The following is a 16,748-nucleotide window of genomic DNA, read 5'->3' as shown; positions in this document are numbered from 1 at the left end:
GTCTTAAAAAAACAAACTAGGAATTTGATAAAGCAACACTGATCACAATAAGGCATTTTTATCACTTGGTTAATTTTATTTGATTGAATAAAATTTATCATTTCATATTGCGTGGAATAAGCTCAATTAATCAACAAATATGATACTAGATAATGACGATGATGATAAAAAAAATTGATACTTTAATAATAAATTAATACAATAATAATAATTATACAATAAATAACAATAATAATAATAATAATAAAATAATAATAAATAATAATAATAATAATATAATAATAATAATAATAATAATAATAATAATAATAATAATAATAATAATAATAATAATAATAATAATAATAATAATAATAATAATAATAATAATAATAATAATAATAATAATAATAACATCCAAAAGATATTGCTTAACTCCATGAATGTCAGTTCCTATTCATAACGAGAATCCGTTTATTAGAGAAGCTTGACAATGACAAATCGACAACGTTCTTGCAAAAAGAAAAAAACAAATAAATTGGACCTCACAAAATGAGTGAACTTAATAATATAAGGGAAGTAATCGTGAGAATAGTAAAGACCAAAATCGTCAATTAATCTTAGTATCCCTTTAGAATTGGAAATGATAAATAGGCTACCAGTCAGTGGTTTGATTTTTGAAGCCCAAAAGCGCCTGAAAAACTTTAAAGATTTAAGGTTATTTAAGCGCCTCAGAAAGATGGTACCAATAATAATAATAATAATAACGATAATAATAATAAAAGAAAGACAGAGGGGCATCTATCAAATTAGGGACAGATGTAAGTTCCTGAAGCACAATGTAAGTGAACTTTGAGATCACCTAAAAAGTCCCATCCAGACGCAAGCACAGGTCTCCACTAAGAGGTGTACATTCAAATGGTTATAAACCATAATTTATTAAAAAAAAGGTAAATATGACTATGATAGAGATGCTTTAAAGGGGAAAAAAATCAAGAGAGTGAGACGTGCTTTAAAGGGGAAAAAAATCCTCTCCCAAAGCTATACATTTGACTGTTTCTCTCTCAGCCAAGGATTCTGGTCAGGGTCAGGACAAAACCAAGTAATCTCATTCTAATGTTTGTTTATGTTTTTAAGGGTTTTACGGCGCTTGCAACACATATAGGTCATATCAGCGCCAGTAAAAAAGAAGAAAATTGGATAGTGAAAACATTCTAGATGTACAATTACAATTAAAATGGTTTGAAGAAAAAAGTAAGACAAAGGGGAATCGGTTTAAATAGGGAACAGATGTAGATTCCAATAGAACACTATCAAAGTACTTAGTTTGAGATCACCCAAAAGTCTCAACCAAACACCAGCACAAGATCCCATTGAGAGGAATACACTCAAATGTTTATAAATCATATGCTAAAAATAAAAAAAATAACAGTACATAACAAGAGAGATGATTTACAAGGAAAAAAATATCTTCTCCCAAAACTATAACTATACATTTGACTGTTTCCCTCCCAGCCAAGGACTCCGGCCAGGGTCAGGTCAAAACCAAGTAATCTAATTCTAAGACAAAGACAGAAAGCAATTGGAAAAACAAACACAGGGTGATAGAAGACATAGCAAGTACCTCCCTGCCCACTATGGGAGGTCAGAATCCCCACCCAGTAATCTCATTCTAAGACAGAGAGAAAGCAAGTTGGAAAACAGACTGGGGGACAGAAGATGCAGGTAAGTACCTCCCTGTTCACAATGGGAGGACAGATCCCGCCCAAAAGAAGAAACATATTTAAATAGTAATAGAATAACAACAACAACACTAATAATAATAATAATAATAATAATAATAATAATAATGGGGCGATGATGATGGTGGTGAAACGTTAACAAAATCTGACATTAAAAAATAAGAAGAGTTGACTAGAGAGTGATTGAGAAATAAATACATGGATATAATATAATAATCGTTTTCATAGAGCAGAGAACAACAAAATGTGTAAACCAATAATAATAATAATAATAAAAATGCGTAGTACAAAAAGTTAAGAAAAATAGGGGAGGAAAAAATAAATAAAAGGGGTGGTATCCCATGTGGAAGTGGAAGCTATCTCGGTCTATAATTACGTCACGCCAAGCCACGTTACGCCACGCCAGACAATGGGGCTACTTGAACTTAAAAGAAGAGAAATAAAACTTAAGTTTTATCAAATTTAAACAAAAACAAGTTTCATTGATAAATAGAGGAGCAAATATTTTGTTTTTGCGTTTGTTTATAGACTATAATTTTTTTTCTCCACGAGTCTAAAATTAAAACAAAAGCCAATTCAGATGAACCACAAACTGCCAACCTTTTTTTTGTTTTTGTTGTTGTTTGCCGAAGAGGAGCCCCTGAAACTGAAACACTGTTTTGGTATTTTGTTCTTTTTGAAGGCGCTTAGACTAGTTTTTTTTGTTTTTTTTTTTGTTCCATAATGTCTCTGTTTGGATGACATAACAAACATAGCTATGTATCACAATATCAATGATGCATGGGGTCTCCATCTTCAATGGGGTTATGTTTGTTTGTTTTTAAGGGTTTTGTTTGTTTTTAAGGGTTTTACGGCGCTTGCAACACATTAAGGTCATATCAGCGCCAGTTTTTAAAAAAAGGAAGAAAATTGGATAGTAAAAAGTTCTAGTTCTAGAATTACAAAGCACCCAAGAAAAGGTAAGACAAAGGGTAATTGGTTCAAATAGGGAACAGATGTATATTCAAAGAGCACACCGTCAAAGTACTTAGTCTGAGATCACCTAAAAGTCTCATCCAGACACAAGCACAGATCCTAACTAAGAGGAATACACTCAAATGTTTACAAATCATATAATATAATATGTAAACTAAACACAATACAATGCATAACAGAGAGATGATTTACAAGGAAAAAAATATCTCCCAAAACTATACATTCGACTGTTTCCCTCCCAGCCAGGGTCAGGACAAAACTAAGTAATCTCACACCAAGACAACGACAGGAAACAATTGGAAAACGGGTATGGGGGGATAGAAGACACAGCAAGTACCTCCCTGCCCACAATGGGAGTGTCTCTTTGTTTGAATGGCATAACAAGCATAGCTATGTATCACAATATAAATGATGCATGGGATCTCCAACTTCAATGGAGTTAGATCACCAAAAGAGGTTTACCATACTACGTATAATGATTTTAGAGAGAATTAAAAAAAAAAACATAGTTCATCCCAATATATCATGATTAAAAAACAACCCAAAACAAAACAAACAAAAGACACAAAATAGCACACATATTTATCCCATGCTTCACGACAAAGTGATTTTTTTGGTTACTTGGATTATGTTTGGAGAAAAGTATATAATAATAATAATATATGTGTAAAATGTATTTGTAACACCCTGTGTAATCCTTTAATTCATTTTGTTTCAAGTTTACAGACCTGCCCACTTAATTTAAAATTATTTTTTTTTCGTAATTATTAGAAGATAAATAATTGTAGGACAAGGATTAAATTTAAATAATTCCAAATCCTTAAAATTATGCAATCTGGCAACAAGTTTCATTTTCATTTCATTCAGTTGTGAAATTGGAGCCAACATTACGAATTTTTAGTAATAGTCGGCAGGTCGGCAAGATTTAACAACGTTTTTTGTTTGATGTTCGTGACAGTAAATGGGAACATGATGAAGAGATAGTTTGTTAAAAGATCTTACATTCCACCAACAAAAAATCGAGTTCAAATAGTGAGTTAAATATTAAATATCAAATTAATTTTCTCCCCAATCCTTAACAACACCTCTACCACATTATCTCTCATTCGTCTGTAGTGTTTCATTCATCCTATTTTGTTGATAAAGGGCAAACCCAAAACATCCATTTTTATCTGTTTTCGTATATTAAATTGATGCTTACATTCAATTTCACATTGTTATTTAAAAGCACCAAAGACAAAGCAGGACAAAGGGGACTGGTTTAAAAATGGAGCAGAGGATCCATGAGACGTCCAAACTATAAAAGTACAGAACAGAGAGATGATTTACAAGGGAAAAAAATTATCTCAGAAATAAAGAACAATTCATTTGAATGCTTCCCTCTCAATCTTGGGGCAGCGTGGCTCAGCGGTATGTATACCAGAAAGGTACCGAGTTCGACTACCCGCTGTGCTGTGTGGCCTTGAGCAAGTCACTTAGCCTTAGCTCACTTTGCGGCACTCACAGCGGATGACGACTGGGTTATTCCAGTCTGTCATTGGAATAGATTCTAAAGAAAAATTTCCCATAAAGGATGAATAAAGGGAATTTATTATTTATTATTATTTATTAATTAAGGATACCCACCAGGACCAGGAAATAAAAAAAGCCCAGAAAAAATTAAGGGTTTTACGGCGCTTGCAACACATTTAGGTTATATCAGTGCCAATAAAAAGGAAGAAAATGGGATAGTAAAAAAATGTCTAGAATTACAATTAAAGCGCCCAAGTAAAATTAAGACGAAGGGGAATTGGTTCAGATATGGAACAGATGTAGATTCCAAGAGCACACCATCAATGTCTTAGTTTGAAAAAACCTACAAGTCTCATCCAGACATAAGCACAGGACCCAACCAAGAGGAATATACTCAAATGTTTACAAACTGCTCATATAATCAAAACAACCCCCCCCCCCCCAAAAAAAAAAAAAAAAAAAAAAAAAAACAAAAAAAAAAACAAACAAACAAAAAAAAAAACACATTACAATAAATAAACGAGAGATGATTTACAATGAAAAAAATATCATCTTCCATAGCTAACACTTTACATTTGAATGTTTCCCCTCCTTGCCCACCATAGGAGGTCAAAAGACCCCACACAAAAATCGTAGATTGCATTTTATTTATATATTTAAATCAATATTACGTACTAGAATATGATAACAATGATCATATTAATAATAATAATAATAATAATAATAATAATAATAATATTAATAATAATAATAATAAGTATAAACATTATTCACACTATCTATGACAACCAACAACAACAACAACAACAATAACAACAATAGAGGAGCTTTGTGCTAAAAGTACTTTATGTCACAGGAAGTTAATTTGCAGAAAATAGAGGCTAAAGTTTCGATTCTGCTATAGATGGTATGCGCTTGGCTTAGAAGCTCACAACATTGGCATCCGGAAGTATAATGGACCAACACACAAAACTATGTGTAACCTTGAAAATTGATAGTCTGATTAACACAGTTTAGTGAGAAGTATTTACTCAGAAACGTAGATGGCAAAAAACAATAGCAAAGACTTGACTGACGTCAACTTTATTCTATCTATAGAGAGCATACCAAAAAAAAAAAAAAAATAAAAACAAATAAAAATTAAATGCTATGGTAGTATTGAGGTAGGAGTCATAGATTATGTCTATCGTGGACATAATAGGGGAGTGAACTAAGGTTTCACTGATAAGCTGAAAAAAAAAAACCAATCGTGAAAATATGATATTTTGTTTTTGTTTTTAAGGGTTTTACGGCGCTTGCAACACATTAAGGTCATATCAGCGCCAGTAAAAAGGAAGAAAATGGATAGTAAAAAGTTCTAGAATTACAATTAAAGCACCCAAGAAAGGGTGAGACATAAGGGAACTTGTTCAAATAGGAAACAGATGTAGATTCCAAGAGCACACCGCCAAAGTACTTAGTTTGAGATCACCTAAAAATCTCATCCAGACACAAGCACAGGTCCCAACTAAGAGGAATACACTCAAATGTTTACCAATCATATAATATAATATGTAAACTAAACATAATACAATGCATAACAGAGGGATGATTTACAAGGAAAAAAATATCATCTCCCAAAACTATAACTATACATTCGACTGTTTCCCTTCCAGCCAAGGAACTCCGGCAAGGATCAGGACAAAACTAAGTAATCTCATTCCAAGACAATGACAGGAAATAATTGGAAAACGGGTATGGGGGGATAGAAGACACAGCATGTACCTCCCTGCCCACTATGGGAGGTCAGAATCCCCACCCAGGTGAAAATATGACATAAGTACTTTTAGTAACAGTGTCTTCATAATAAGTCAATCAGCCAAAAGTTAAGTTCAATAAAACTACTACTGCCCTGACAATAATAATATTTCAAAAATGTTGTGACTCGCCACCTCGAAGCGGTGGTATTATGTCCGGCTGATTCTGGTGCTTAACATTTAAAGAAGGTATAGTCAACACACTTGAGTTAAGTCTACGTGTATGTTTATACAACAATAACGATGACACACACTTTCCGTAGATTGTCCTAGTGACATGAAATTGAAACAGTACTGTAGAAGTTAAACAATAATAATTACACTTGAAATGTTTATAAAAAGCTTCTTTTATCAAAAAGTTGAGAACTATTATTTCATGGTTTTTGCTTTAATAATTTATAAATAAATAAATAAATAAATAAATAAATAAATAAATAAATATAATATATATATATATATATATATATATATATATATATATATATATATATAAAGGCTTTATTGTGGAGAATAAAGATTGTTTCTTGACTTAACCAAATTAAAAAAAAAAATTATAAGTTAAAAAATAATTCACAGTTCCCGTCATTTAAAATTTAAATCCCCTTTTTTTTGGCATCTGGTTCACCCTGACAAAATGTTTTTAAAAAAAAATGTTTTTAAGGGTTTTACGGCGCTCGCAACACATAAGGTCATATCAGCGCCAGTAAAAAGAAAGAAAACGTGATAGTAATAAGTTCTAGAATTACAATTAAAGCACATAAGGAAAGGTAAGACAAAGGGGAATTGGTTCAAATAGGAAACAGATGTCCATTCCAAGAGCACACCATCAAAGTACGTAGTTTGAGATCACCTAAAACACACAAGCACAGATCCCACTAAGAGGAACACACTCAAATGTTTACAAATCATATGGAAAAATGAAAAGAGTAACAGTACATAACAGAGAGATGATTTACAAGGAAAAAAATATCATCTCCCAAAACTATAACTATACATTCGACTGTTTCCCTCTCAGCCAAGGACTCCGACCAAAGTCAGGACAAAACCAAGCAATCTCATTCCAAGACAAAGACAGAAAGCAATTGGAAAACAGATAAGAGGGGATAGAAGACACAGCAAGTACCTCCCTGCCCGCTATGGGAGGTAGGAACCCCACCCAGACCCTGACATAAAAGAAAATAAAAATCCATACAGTACAGTGTTATGAGAATTGGTTAAAATATCTAATTTGAATTATTATTTACTTCTTTCCAGCTTGTTTTCTCCCGACATAGTATAGGTTTGGGGCCTTTGGTCACAATATGTGAGCCCATCCATTCAGGCAGTCACAAAGGGCTGACAAAATTGTATAACCCTGCTCTTTTATTACTCATAATAACATTGATAATAGGCTTCAGCAGTGGTGACGTCACTTCCCATGCATAGTAACTTAGTAACTGGTTCTAAACTATCTGAACAATGGCGGACGCCCTAATGAAATACTTCTCAGACGAGCATAAAAGTGTATCCAGAGGAGAAAAACAGAAATCTGATCATGTTTTGACTTTTTTTAAATACATTCTGATCACATGACATGTGAAAAAGTTCTAGCCATCATGAAGAATAAAAAGTACCAATTTTCTTTGTTTAGAACCAAGCTGCTTGTTGCTGGGTGGACGTGACATCAGACTATTGAATCCTACAGTTTCTTGTTTATTTATCTACGGTTAGACAAAACACGACTATGGATATTTTGGTTGTCAAAGTTAGGTCATAGATATAATTAGATAACAACTATGTGAAATTGAATGTAAGCTTCAATTTAATATACGAAAACAGATAAAATGGACGTTTCAGGTTTCCCCTTTATCAACAAAACAGGATGAATGAAACACTACAGATGAATGAGATAATGTGGAAGTGGCGTTGTTAAGGTGAATAAACAAAAACACTGAAGGGCAGGAAATAGTAGATATGCTCCTTTGAAAGGAAGCACGAATTAAAATAGAACAATAGATATTTATAAACAACGGCACTACCACTCTTTCATCTGTTTTTTGTTTTTGTTTTTAAGGGGTTTACGGCACTTGCAACACATTAAGGTCATATCAGCACCAGTGAAAAGGAAGAAAATGGGTTAGTAAAAAGTTCTAGAATTACAATTAAAGCACCCAAGAAAAGGTAAGACAAAGGGGAATTGGTTCAAATAAGAAACAGGTATAGATTCCCAGAGTACACTATCAAAGTACTTAGTTTGAGATTAATAAAAGTCTCATCCAGACACAAGCATAGGTCCCCACTACGAGGAATACACTCAAATGATTTACAAATATAACATAAAGAAAACATAATACAATGCATAACAGAGAGATGATTTACAAGGAAAAATATATCATCTCCCAAAACTATACATTTGACTGTTTCCCTCTCAGCTAGAGTATCTGGCCAGGGCCAGGACAAAACCAAGTAATCTCATTCCAAGACAAAGACAGTGAGTTGGAAGACAGATATAAGGGGATAGAAGACGCAGTAAGTGCCTCCCTGCCCACTATGGGAGGCCAGGAACCCCACCCAGCTTTCATCTGTAGTGTTTCATTCATCCTGTTTTGTTGATAAAGGGGAAACCTGAAACATCCATTTTATCTGTTTTCGTACATCAAATTGAAGCTTACAACCAATTTCACATTGTTTTTATTTCTTCGAGCTTCGAGCAGCAACATTTACATAGATATAATTCGAATGTGTCAAGAGGTAAATCACAACATAGCAAAAACATGTACAGAATATCAAATCAAAATAAATCACAAATAATTCTACCAATGGATAAAAAAAAAAGTAACAATAATAAATAAATAAATAAACCAATTATGAAGTAACTACTGCGTAATTTTGCACATACTTATTTTTAAACATTCAAAAATATCAAGGTAAAATAGAGACATTTTATAACTTATTGCACTAAATAGGGTAGCATTGCTGCACGGTGAAAATTTTACCACCATTGCGTGGTGAGGAAATTTGTTTGCATACAATATTATATATATCCAGGACGTCCATGACAGGAAACACATCATCATATCACAAATCGTACAAATAAACATAACAAAATCTAACGTGATAATAACAAGTACTTTGATTATTTTTTTTTTTTACTTTTAGGAAATCCAATATATCTATGTTGTTATTGATGAAATGCATGTCAAGTTTTCATTGCATATTTAAATTCAAGATATTTTATAAATATGACCTCGATAAAACAAACGAAATGTGTGAAACTATTTACTTGTTACAAGGATTCTAGTGCAAAGTACGTAAATCATCTATAACATTCTAGAATGTTATGACCCTTGGTTCAGTCAACACTTGTCACACAGTGGGTCCTTCAGGATACATACCAAATAATAAATTACGCAACACATACATGAAGATGAAACTTTCAGAGTATGTTTTGAAAACACATACATGAAGATGAAACTTTCAGAGTATGTTTTGAAAACACATACATGAAGATGAAACTTTCAGAGTATGTTTTGAAAACACATACATGAAGATGAAACTTTCAGAGTATGTTTTGAAAACACATACATGAAGATGAAACTTTCAGCGTATGTTTTGAAAACACATACATGAAGATAAAACTTTCAGAGTATGTTTTGAAAAAACATTTTTTAAATATAATAAAGATCTATCACACCGAAGTGTGATCTCTTTGTGTTTTTAGACGTTGCCAAATTTGCGTTAAAAAATCATCAAAGTCAAGGAGCATTTTAAAATTAAAGTTGCTATGCTCCCACTATGCTTAGAGGCCTACAATATAAACAATACATATTTGACAAAAACACAGGAATAGAGCGCGAAATTTAAATGAAAGCGCAAATTTGGAATGTGGAGTAGTCTGTTATGCGATTTAATGAGGTTGTACACATTCGGTACTTGGTTTAGTGTGATATTACACACACTTCTCCTGTCCACTGTAGCTAATCTTTTCCAGCAAAAATCGTTCCGACAATTACGACCTTCAATTCCACAGATATGCTCAGCCACATCTCTATCTCTCTCTCTCTCTCTCTCTCTCTCTCTCTCTTATTGTCCTGACCAATCATCACATGACTTCCTGTTTCAACTCCAGACCATGTCCGCCACTATTCCTTCTCATTCCTTCCTTCCCTGCTTCCATCTCCTCTCCCATCATATCATCTCCATCTTCATCTCCTTTCCCCTGATAGGACCCACCAGTCGTTAATCGTTTCACTTTGGCCCTGTGATTTTTAAACCAGAGTTGGACATTTTTAGGTTCCAATTTTGGAAACTTCTGCCGATACTCGCATTTGTTGAGTTCCTCACAGAATTTGTCGATCATGAAAGCTGACGGATGAGTGTCTTCCACAAACCACTTTTCCAGTTTGGGAATTTCCGACAGCGGGTCGATAAAAACGCGTGTCCGGCGCTTTCTCGGCTCCGAGGATGAGTTGCTGGATGAGTGGTGAGTTCGGATAGAAGAAGAGGAAGATGCGTCTTGCAAAGCATGCTGGGAAGATGGGCGGTGGTGTTGGTGGTGGTGGTTGTGGGCATCCTGTGGAAGCTGGTCTTGTGACTGTTGGTGGTGGCGAGAGTGATGTTGCTGTTGTTGTTGTTGTTGGTGGTGATGGTGGTGGTGGTAGTTGTTGTTGTGGTGATTTGATAGATCTGTGGCAGAAATGGATTGGTGAAGGGTGGATGTTGGGGATGAAAGCGGCCCAGAGTTGGGGGTGGAAGAGAGATCTAAGTTGTGATGGTGTTGGTGGTGATGGTGGTGGTGGTGGGAGGTCGGGGGAGTTAGTCGTCCTTGATGAGGGTGCAAGAGGGAGGAAGAAGATGAGGAATTGTTGGAAGGTGGAGGAGACGTTGATGATGAGGGCTTAAGTTGGGGGTGGTGATGGGGGTGTATGGAGGACGTGGGAGGGGGGACTAGGGAACCCTGGGAGTAAAACCGAGGATCCATGGGGTAGTAGGCCATGGCAGCCAGAGACGGAGGTAGTTGAGGCAGGTGCAGGGATTGACCCATTTGTGCCAATGACAAAGCCGCCATATTGGCTGCTGTCAGACGCGACACGTTACTGTTCATGTAATCGGCGACCACAGCGGCATTTTGTTTCATGCGGAATTTGAGCTCTGCGGCTGCCTCAGAATCGAAGCTATCGTTGCTGTTTTCTTCATCTTCATCATCCACATCGTCATCAGAACAAACATTAACATTGTTGTTATTTGAATTACTGCTCCCAATTATACGACTATTGCTACTAAGGTCATCACTATTCCGGTTTTTATTTCTATTATTTTTGTTGTTATTGTAACAATTTAGGTCTCCTTTGATTTGACCCAACTCCAGATCATCTGTGTCCTTGACCTCCACTCGTCGCCTGGTACTGTTAAAATTTTCCACAACCTTTCTGGACATAGGTTTGGATTTAAAGAGATTGGCCTTGTGATCGTCCGATGCATTTGAATATCGTCTGCCGTCATCATTGTTATCGTTACCATCATTATCTTCGTCATCATCGATGTTATCCATACATTTATTATTGTTATCTAATGCAATCTGTAGTCCTGGGGACGGAGTGCTGCATCCGTTGTGTCCTGAATAAGACAGAGCCGATTCAGACAAAGGTGGAAGATGTGGTGGGTTGGTGCCAATTTTATTGTCAATATCGTCAACGCTGTCAATATTCATTCGTGAATGTTTTGGATTTTTTACAGTCGTTTTCTCGTCCAGACTGGATCTTCCTGAGCGTCCACCCTTCCCACTGGACCTGTAGTCAGGTTGTGGCGATACAACAGGTGACCTTGACCCCTCTGTGTTGTCATCTGTGTCATAATTGACCTTTTGGTTATCATTAGGAATGTTGGCATTGACATTATTTTCTGTCAAATCGCCTGGTATTTCTCGACGCATGCGCGATACAACATCAAGCAGTGCTGGGAATCTTGGTGGATAAGATGGAATTGGACAAGCGGGGTCAGGGGTCAGGGTATTGGAATGAACGGATTTGGACATGAGTCTTTTTTTAGACGGCGGTTCTCCAGACATCCTAGCTTTAATAGCGGGATCATCATCGCCATCACCACCACCAATACCATCATCCTCTTCATCATCAATATCATCCTGATCTCTATCATTATCATCATTATCATAGTCGTCATCCATCAACCTTGGATTGGCGACTTTGCGACTAGAGTTGTAGGAATTGTCCAAGCTGATATTGAACACGTGACAAGACGAAGGGTTGGAATGTTTTCTGGTGTGGCCTGAAGGGGATTTGCTGGGCACGCGGTCCGATGAGGACAACGATGATGAAGGCGATGACCTGTTACTGGAATGTTGTTTGGATGATGTCATAGAAAGGTCATAAGGCTGTTCATCACAAGCCCCTCCCCCCACCAAATCCATCATACAATTTGTGTTTTCTGATCCAAAAGAGCTCCCAATGCCGGCAACTCCTGACATGGCGGCCAGATGGGGGTAAGGATGGAAGGGAATCACATAAACTGCGTTTTTGTTGGGTAGGTATGGGGGCTCTGAACTTTCACTGTAACAATCATTACTGTTACTATTATTTGTATGCTATATTATATATATTATTATTATTATTATTATTATTATTATTATTATTATTATTATTATTATTATTATTATTATTATATCATTATATACTATTATTATTATTACTATTATTATTATTATTATTATTATTATATTATTTATTATTATTATTATTTATTACTTTGCAGATTGTTGTTGTTATGATTGCCAGATGGGGCTTTGTTATTGGTGTCCTCTTGATCAGGAGTATCGTCAGCCACTTTGGTCGCCCTTCTTTGTGCAGCCCGGGCGTTTTTGAACCAATAAATGATATTGGTGAGGTCCAAGGGTCGCCTCCCCTTCCTGGATTCCAGCCTGTTGAGTTCGTGCATGAATTTCATCATCTGTTCCCGGGTCGGGTGTTGGTTATCGGCGAACCACTTCTGAAGCCGAGGGATTTCATGTTCGGGGTCAAAGGAGTCCGGATTCGTGTCTTACCGGGCATGATGCCCAGGAAAGACGGGGCAGTGGGGTTCTGGTTTGATTGTCCTTGAGGTGAGTTGCTGTGGGGGTTTGTAAAGTTCAAAGCCATGGCGATATCCTGAACGGATGAGGAAGGGTAGCCGGTGGTTTCCGTTGGAATGGGATGGTCTGTTGAATGTTTGGAGTTGTTGTGGAAGTTAGGCGATGTAGGAGGTGGTGGAGAGTAGGTGTTATCTACTTCTTCTTTATGATGCTGTTGCTGATGATGCTGTTGATGTTGATGGTTTTGATGATGATGGTGTTGTTGATGATCCCTTTGACTGCCAGCTTGATGAAGTTGGTTTTGCTGAGGATTTTGCTGATCCCAAAAGCTACTTTTCACATCATGCCCAGCGTATTGATAACGACTGCTGCCTGGATTGTTGTCAAGGGAAGGTAACTCTAACTTAATCCCAGCTTTTGTGTTGAGCTGAGGTAAGGTGTTGCTGTTGTTACAAGAGAGAGGATTTTGCAATAAGGAGGAATTGATTCTTTTGCTTTCTTCCTTGCCGTTTTCTACATTGGAGGAGAGGACTGACGTGAACAAAGATGACTGAAAAGGAATAGAGGATAGGGATGATGGTAATAATGATGATGATGATGAAGACAACGACGAAGGTGACGAGGTCGCCATGGAAGTGAAAGGACTGCTTTCTTGAGACGTCTTTGTCTTTGTGAGAGCATTTGAAAACCTGGGTGACTTGATCCCCAAAGGCGATGTGATCACGCTTTCTTTCTTCCTGTCCAAGGAAATTGCTCCCATGTCCTTTTGGCTTACTAAAATTTCTGTTTCTCCTTCTTGAGTGGCTGGATCAACAGGTAGACGGGTTGAAGGCCTGATCCCACCTCCATTCCCTCGTAACTTTAGTTGATGACTACTGTACCAGGCATTGAAGACACCGACCACGTGGTCAGGAATGGTCAGGTCAGGGTGACCTCTTGATATATCTTCTAGAACATTCTGTGTGAGAGAAAACAGAAAACCTGGAATTAAAATACCATAAAATAGCAGGAGGCGGGGATGACAGAGAGTGACAACTTATTGCGATTTTTATACTTTAATTGGACTTGCAAAACAATTTCAGGCTATTTGAACACTCACTTCTCTCTCTCTCTCTCTCTCTCTCTCTCTCTCTCTCTCTCCTCTCCTCTCTCTCTCTCTCTCTCTCTCCACTCTCTCTCTCAAAATAAAAGGGCATTTCGATAAATTTAGAATTCATCATTGCTTGCAACACTAGAGGAAATCAGGTGCTTATGAAGAAAAATAAGTCGAAGGAAAACTTTTCACCTAAAAAAAAAAATATATATATATAATAATATTAATAATAATAATAATAATAATAATAATAATAATAATAATAATAATAATAATAATAATAATAATAATAATAATAAATAATAATAATAAAATAATAATAAAAATAATAGTAATAATAATAATAAAATAATAGTAATAATAATAATAATAATAATAATAATAATAATAATAATAATAATAATAATAATAATAATAATAATAATAAAATAATAATAATAATAAATAACATAAATCATATCTATAATGTACCCAAGTGCCCAGTGAAAGGTTACTCAAAAATCTCAGACAATATGTCGTAACACAGGATCCCCCCCCCCCCCCCCCCCCCCTTCCCAGATTCTAATACAATTTCAAATTACAATCAACCATAAAGATGATTTACAAGGGAGATAACATCACCTGTGAAATAGTCATCGTCGCTCAAAATATTGGACTGCCTTCCCCTCACTTAAAAAAAGGCAGGTCTTCATTGCATTGTGTAATTAATGACGTCTAAAATTACCCCCCCCCCCCCACACAAAAATGTCAATATGCTCAAACTCAAAATTCCTTCTTTTAAATCTCTTAAGTCTGACGCCCTTTGATGTGCTTAGATGCAATAATTCCACTCGGTATGACCCAAAAAAAAGAAATAACAAAAAAAAAAAAAAAAAAAAAAAAAAAAAAAAAAAAAAAAAAAAAAAAACAACAAAAAACAAAAAACAAAAGGCAATTGAAATTTGCGTGACAGAGATGGAACCCTCCCCCCCCCCCCCCCCTCCCAACAAAAGAATTTAAAAAAAAAAACCACAACAACAAATAAAATCCCAACAAACAACGTTCTTTACTTTAAATTTTATATTTGTGAGTATAATATAGTCTTTAAACAGCTGATTACAAAAGCCAATAACTACTAATCTATAATAGCCGTCAAAACGTTTCATATAAACTTTTTTCTTTCTTATTTGAACAAAAAAAAGAAAAAAAAAAAGCAAACTCTACATAAAAAAAAAAACCCCACAAAAGAATCAAATTTCTATTCAATCCAGCAGGGAAAAAGTTATTGAAACAAAAGGTATTAGAGAATACTCCAGATGCAATGTGCACACATTTGCAGGTCTGATAAACGAACGCAATTATGGGCTTGTTTTAACACATAAAATATGTCCATTACAACAATGACCCCATAATTCACAGACACCTCTCTCCTCTCTCTCTCTCTACCTCTCTATTCTCTCTCTCTCTACCCTCTCTCTCTCTACCTCTATCCTCTCTCTCTACCTCTCTCTCTCTCTCCTCTCCTCCCTCCCCCTCTCTCTCCCTCTCTCTCTCTCCCTCTCTCTCTCTCTACCTCTCTCTCTCTCTACCACTCTCTCTACCACTCTCTCTCTCTACCTCTCTATCTCTCTCTCTCCCCCCCTCTCTCTCTCTCTCTATCTCTCTCTCTACCTCTCTATCTCTCTCTCTACCTCTCTATCTCTCTCTCCCCCCCCTCTCTCTCTATCTCTCTCTCTCTCCCTCTCTCTCTCTACCTCTCTCTCTCTCTCTCTCCTTTCGAAAACACAAAAATCAAAATAATTAATCACGCTATTTAGGGCCCCTTTGTCTTCTTTAAGTTTTAAAGCAAATTTGACATCGACAACAGTTACTCATTTAAAAATCACACCTATACCACAGGTAATAATAATACTTTTAAAAAGACAATAAAGAAAGTTAAAGTAAAAGTCAAAGAACGAAAATAACGAAAAAGTAAAGAAAAGAAAAGAAAAGAAAAGAAAGAAAGAAAAAAGAAAAGAAAAGATAAAAAAGAAAAGAAAAGATACAAAAAAAAAAAAAAGAAAAGAAAAGAAATAAGAAAAGAAAAAAAGAAAAGAAAAAAGAAACAAGAAGAAAAAAGACGAAAAAAAAAAAAAAAAGAAAGAAAAGATCAGGGGTCTGATTCATGGAGCGGGACTATGGTAGTCTCAGACTATAGCAAAGTCTGAGAAACGGCGATCTCAAGAAGTGGGTGAGAGAGGGATCTAGAAATGACTTTGGGTTTGAAACGAATATTTTTGTGTTCGTGGATAGCTCACACGGTAGAGCCACGCTCTCACCTGCCAGGCGGAGTTGTCGTACCAATAAGGTCGCAGGTTCAAACCCCACCACCGCCGCGAAAAAAAAAATAAATTATTCTCTATTGTCTTCTGGCACTTTTCTACTCACTTCATATCTTGTTGTTACCAACATAAGTGCCTGCTCCACTCACTTTTCTGAATTAAAAATTCACCCCATACACCGGAGCATACTCAATGTCTCAATCGTTTCTATGTTATATGTTTGTGATGAGAATATTGGCTATTAAGCTTAACTGCTGGTCAAAATTACTTCGCGATGGTGGCGAACGA

General features: G+C 35.8%; 2 protein-coding genes across 2 annotated transcripts in view; one reads left to right on the top strand and one right to left on the bottom strand.

Annotated features, from left to right (window-relative positions):
* The window catches only part of LOC144957036 (uncharacterized), a 326,762-nt gene that overhangs the window by 111,252 nt on the left and 198,762 nt on the right, over positions 1-16,748 (top strand). The gene's annotated exons all lie outside the window — the stretch shown is intronic.
* The window catches only part of LOC144956427 (uncharacterized), a 125,718-nt gene continuing 117,767 nt past the window's right edge, over positions 8,798-16,748 (bottom strand). Inside the window, 3 exon segments of the mRNA XM_078886928.1 lie at positions 8,798-12,564; positions 12,750-13,020; positions 13,023-14,025. Of these exon segments, the coding sequence (XP_078743054.1) occupies positions 10,086-12,564; positions 12,750-13,020; positions 13,023-14,025 (3,753 nt within the window). The 3' untranslated portion in view covers positions 8,798-10,085.

This window comes from Berghia stephanieae, chromosome 11 (genome assembly GCF_034508935.2).
Source record: "Berghia stephanieae isolate SIO BIC M18660-M18661 chromosome 11, UCSD_Bste_1.3, whole genome shotgun sequence".
Lineage (NCBI taxonomy): Eukaryota > Metazoa > Mollusca > Gastropoda > Nudibranchia > Aeolidiidae > Berghia > Berghia stephanieae.
The sequence above is the reverse complement of the archived record's forward strand: the minus strand, read 5'-3'. Positions and strand labels throughout refer to the sequence as shown.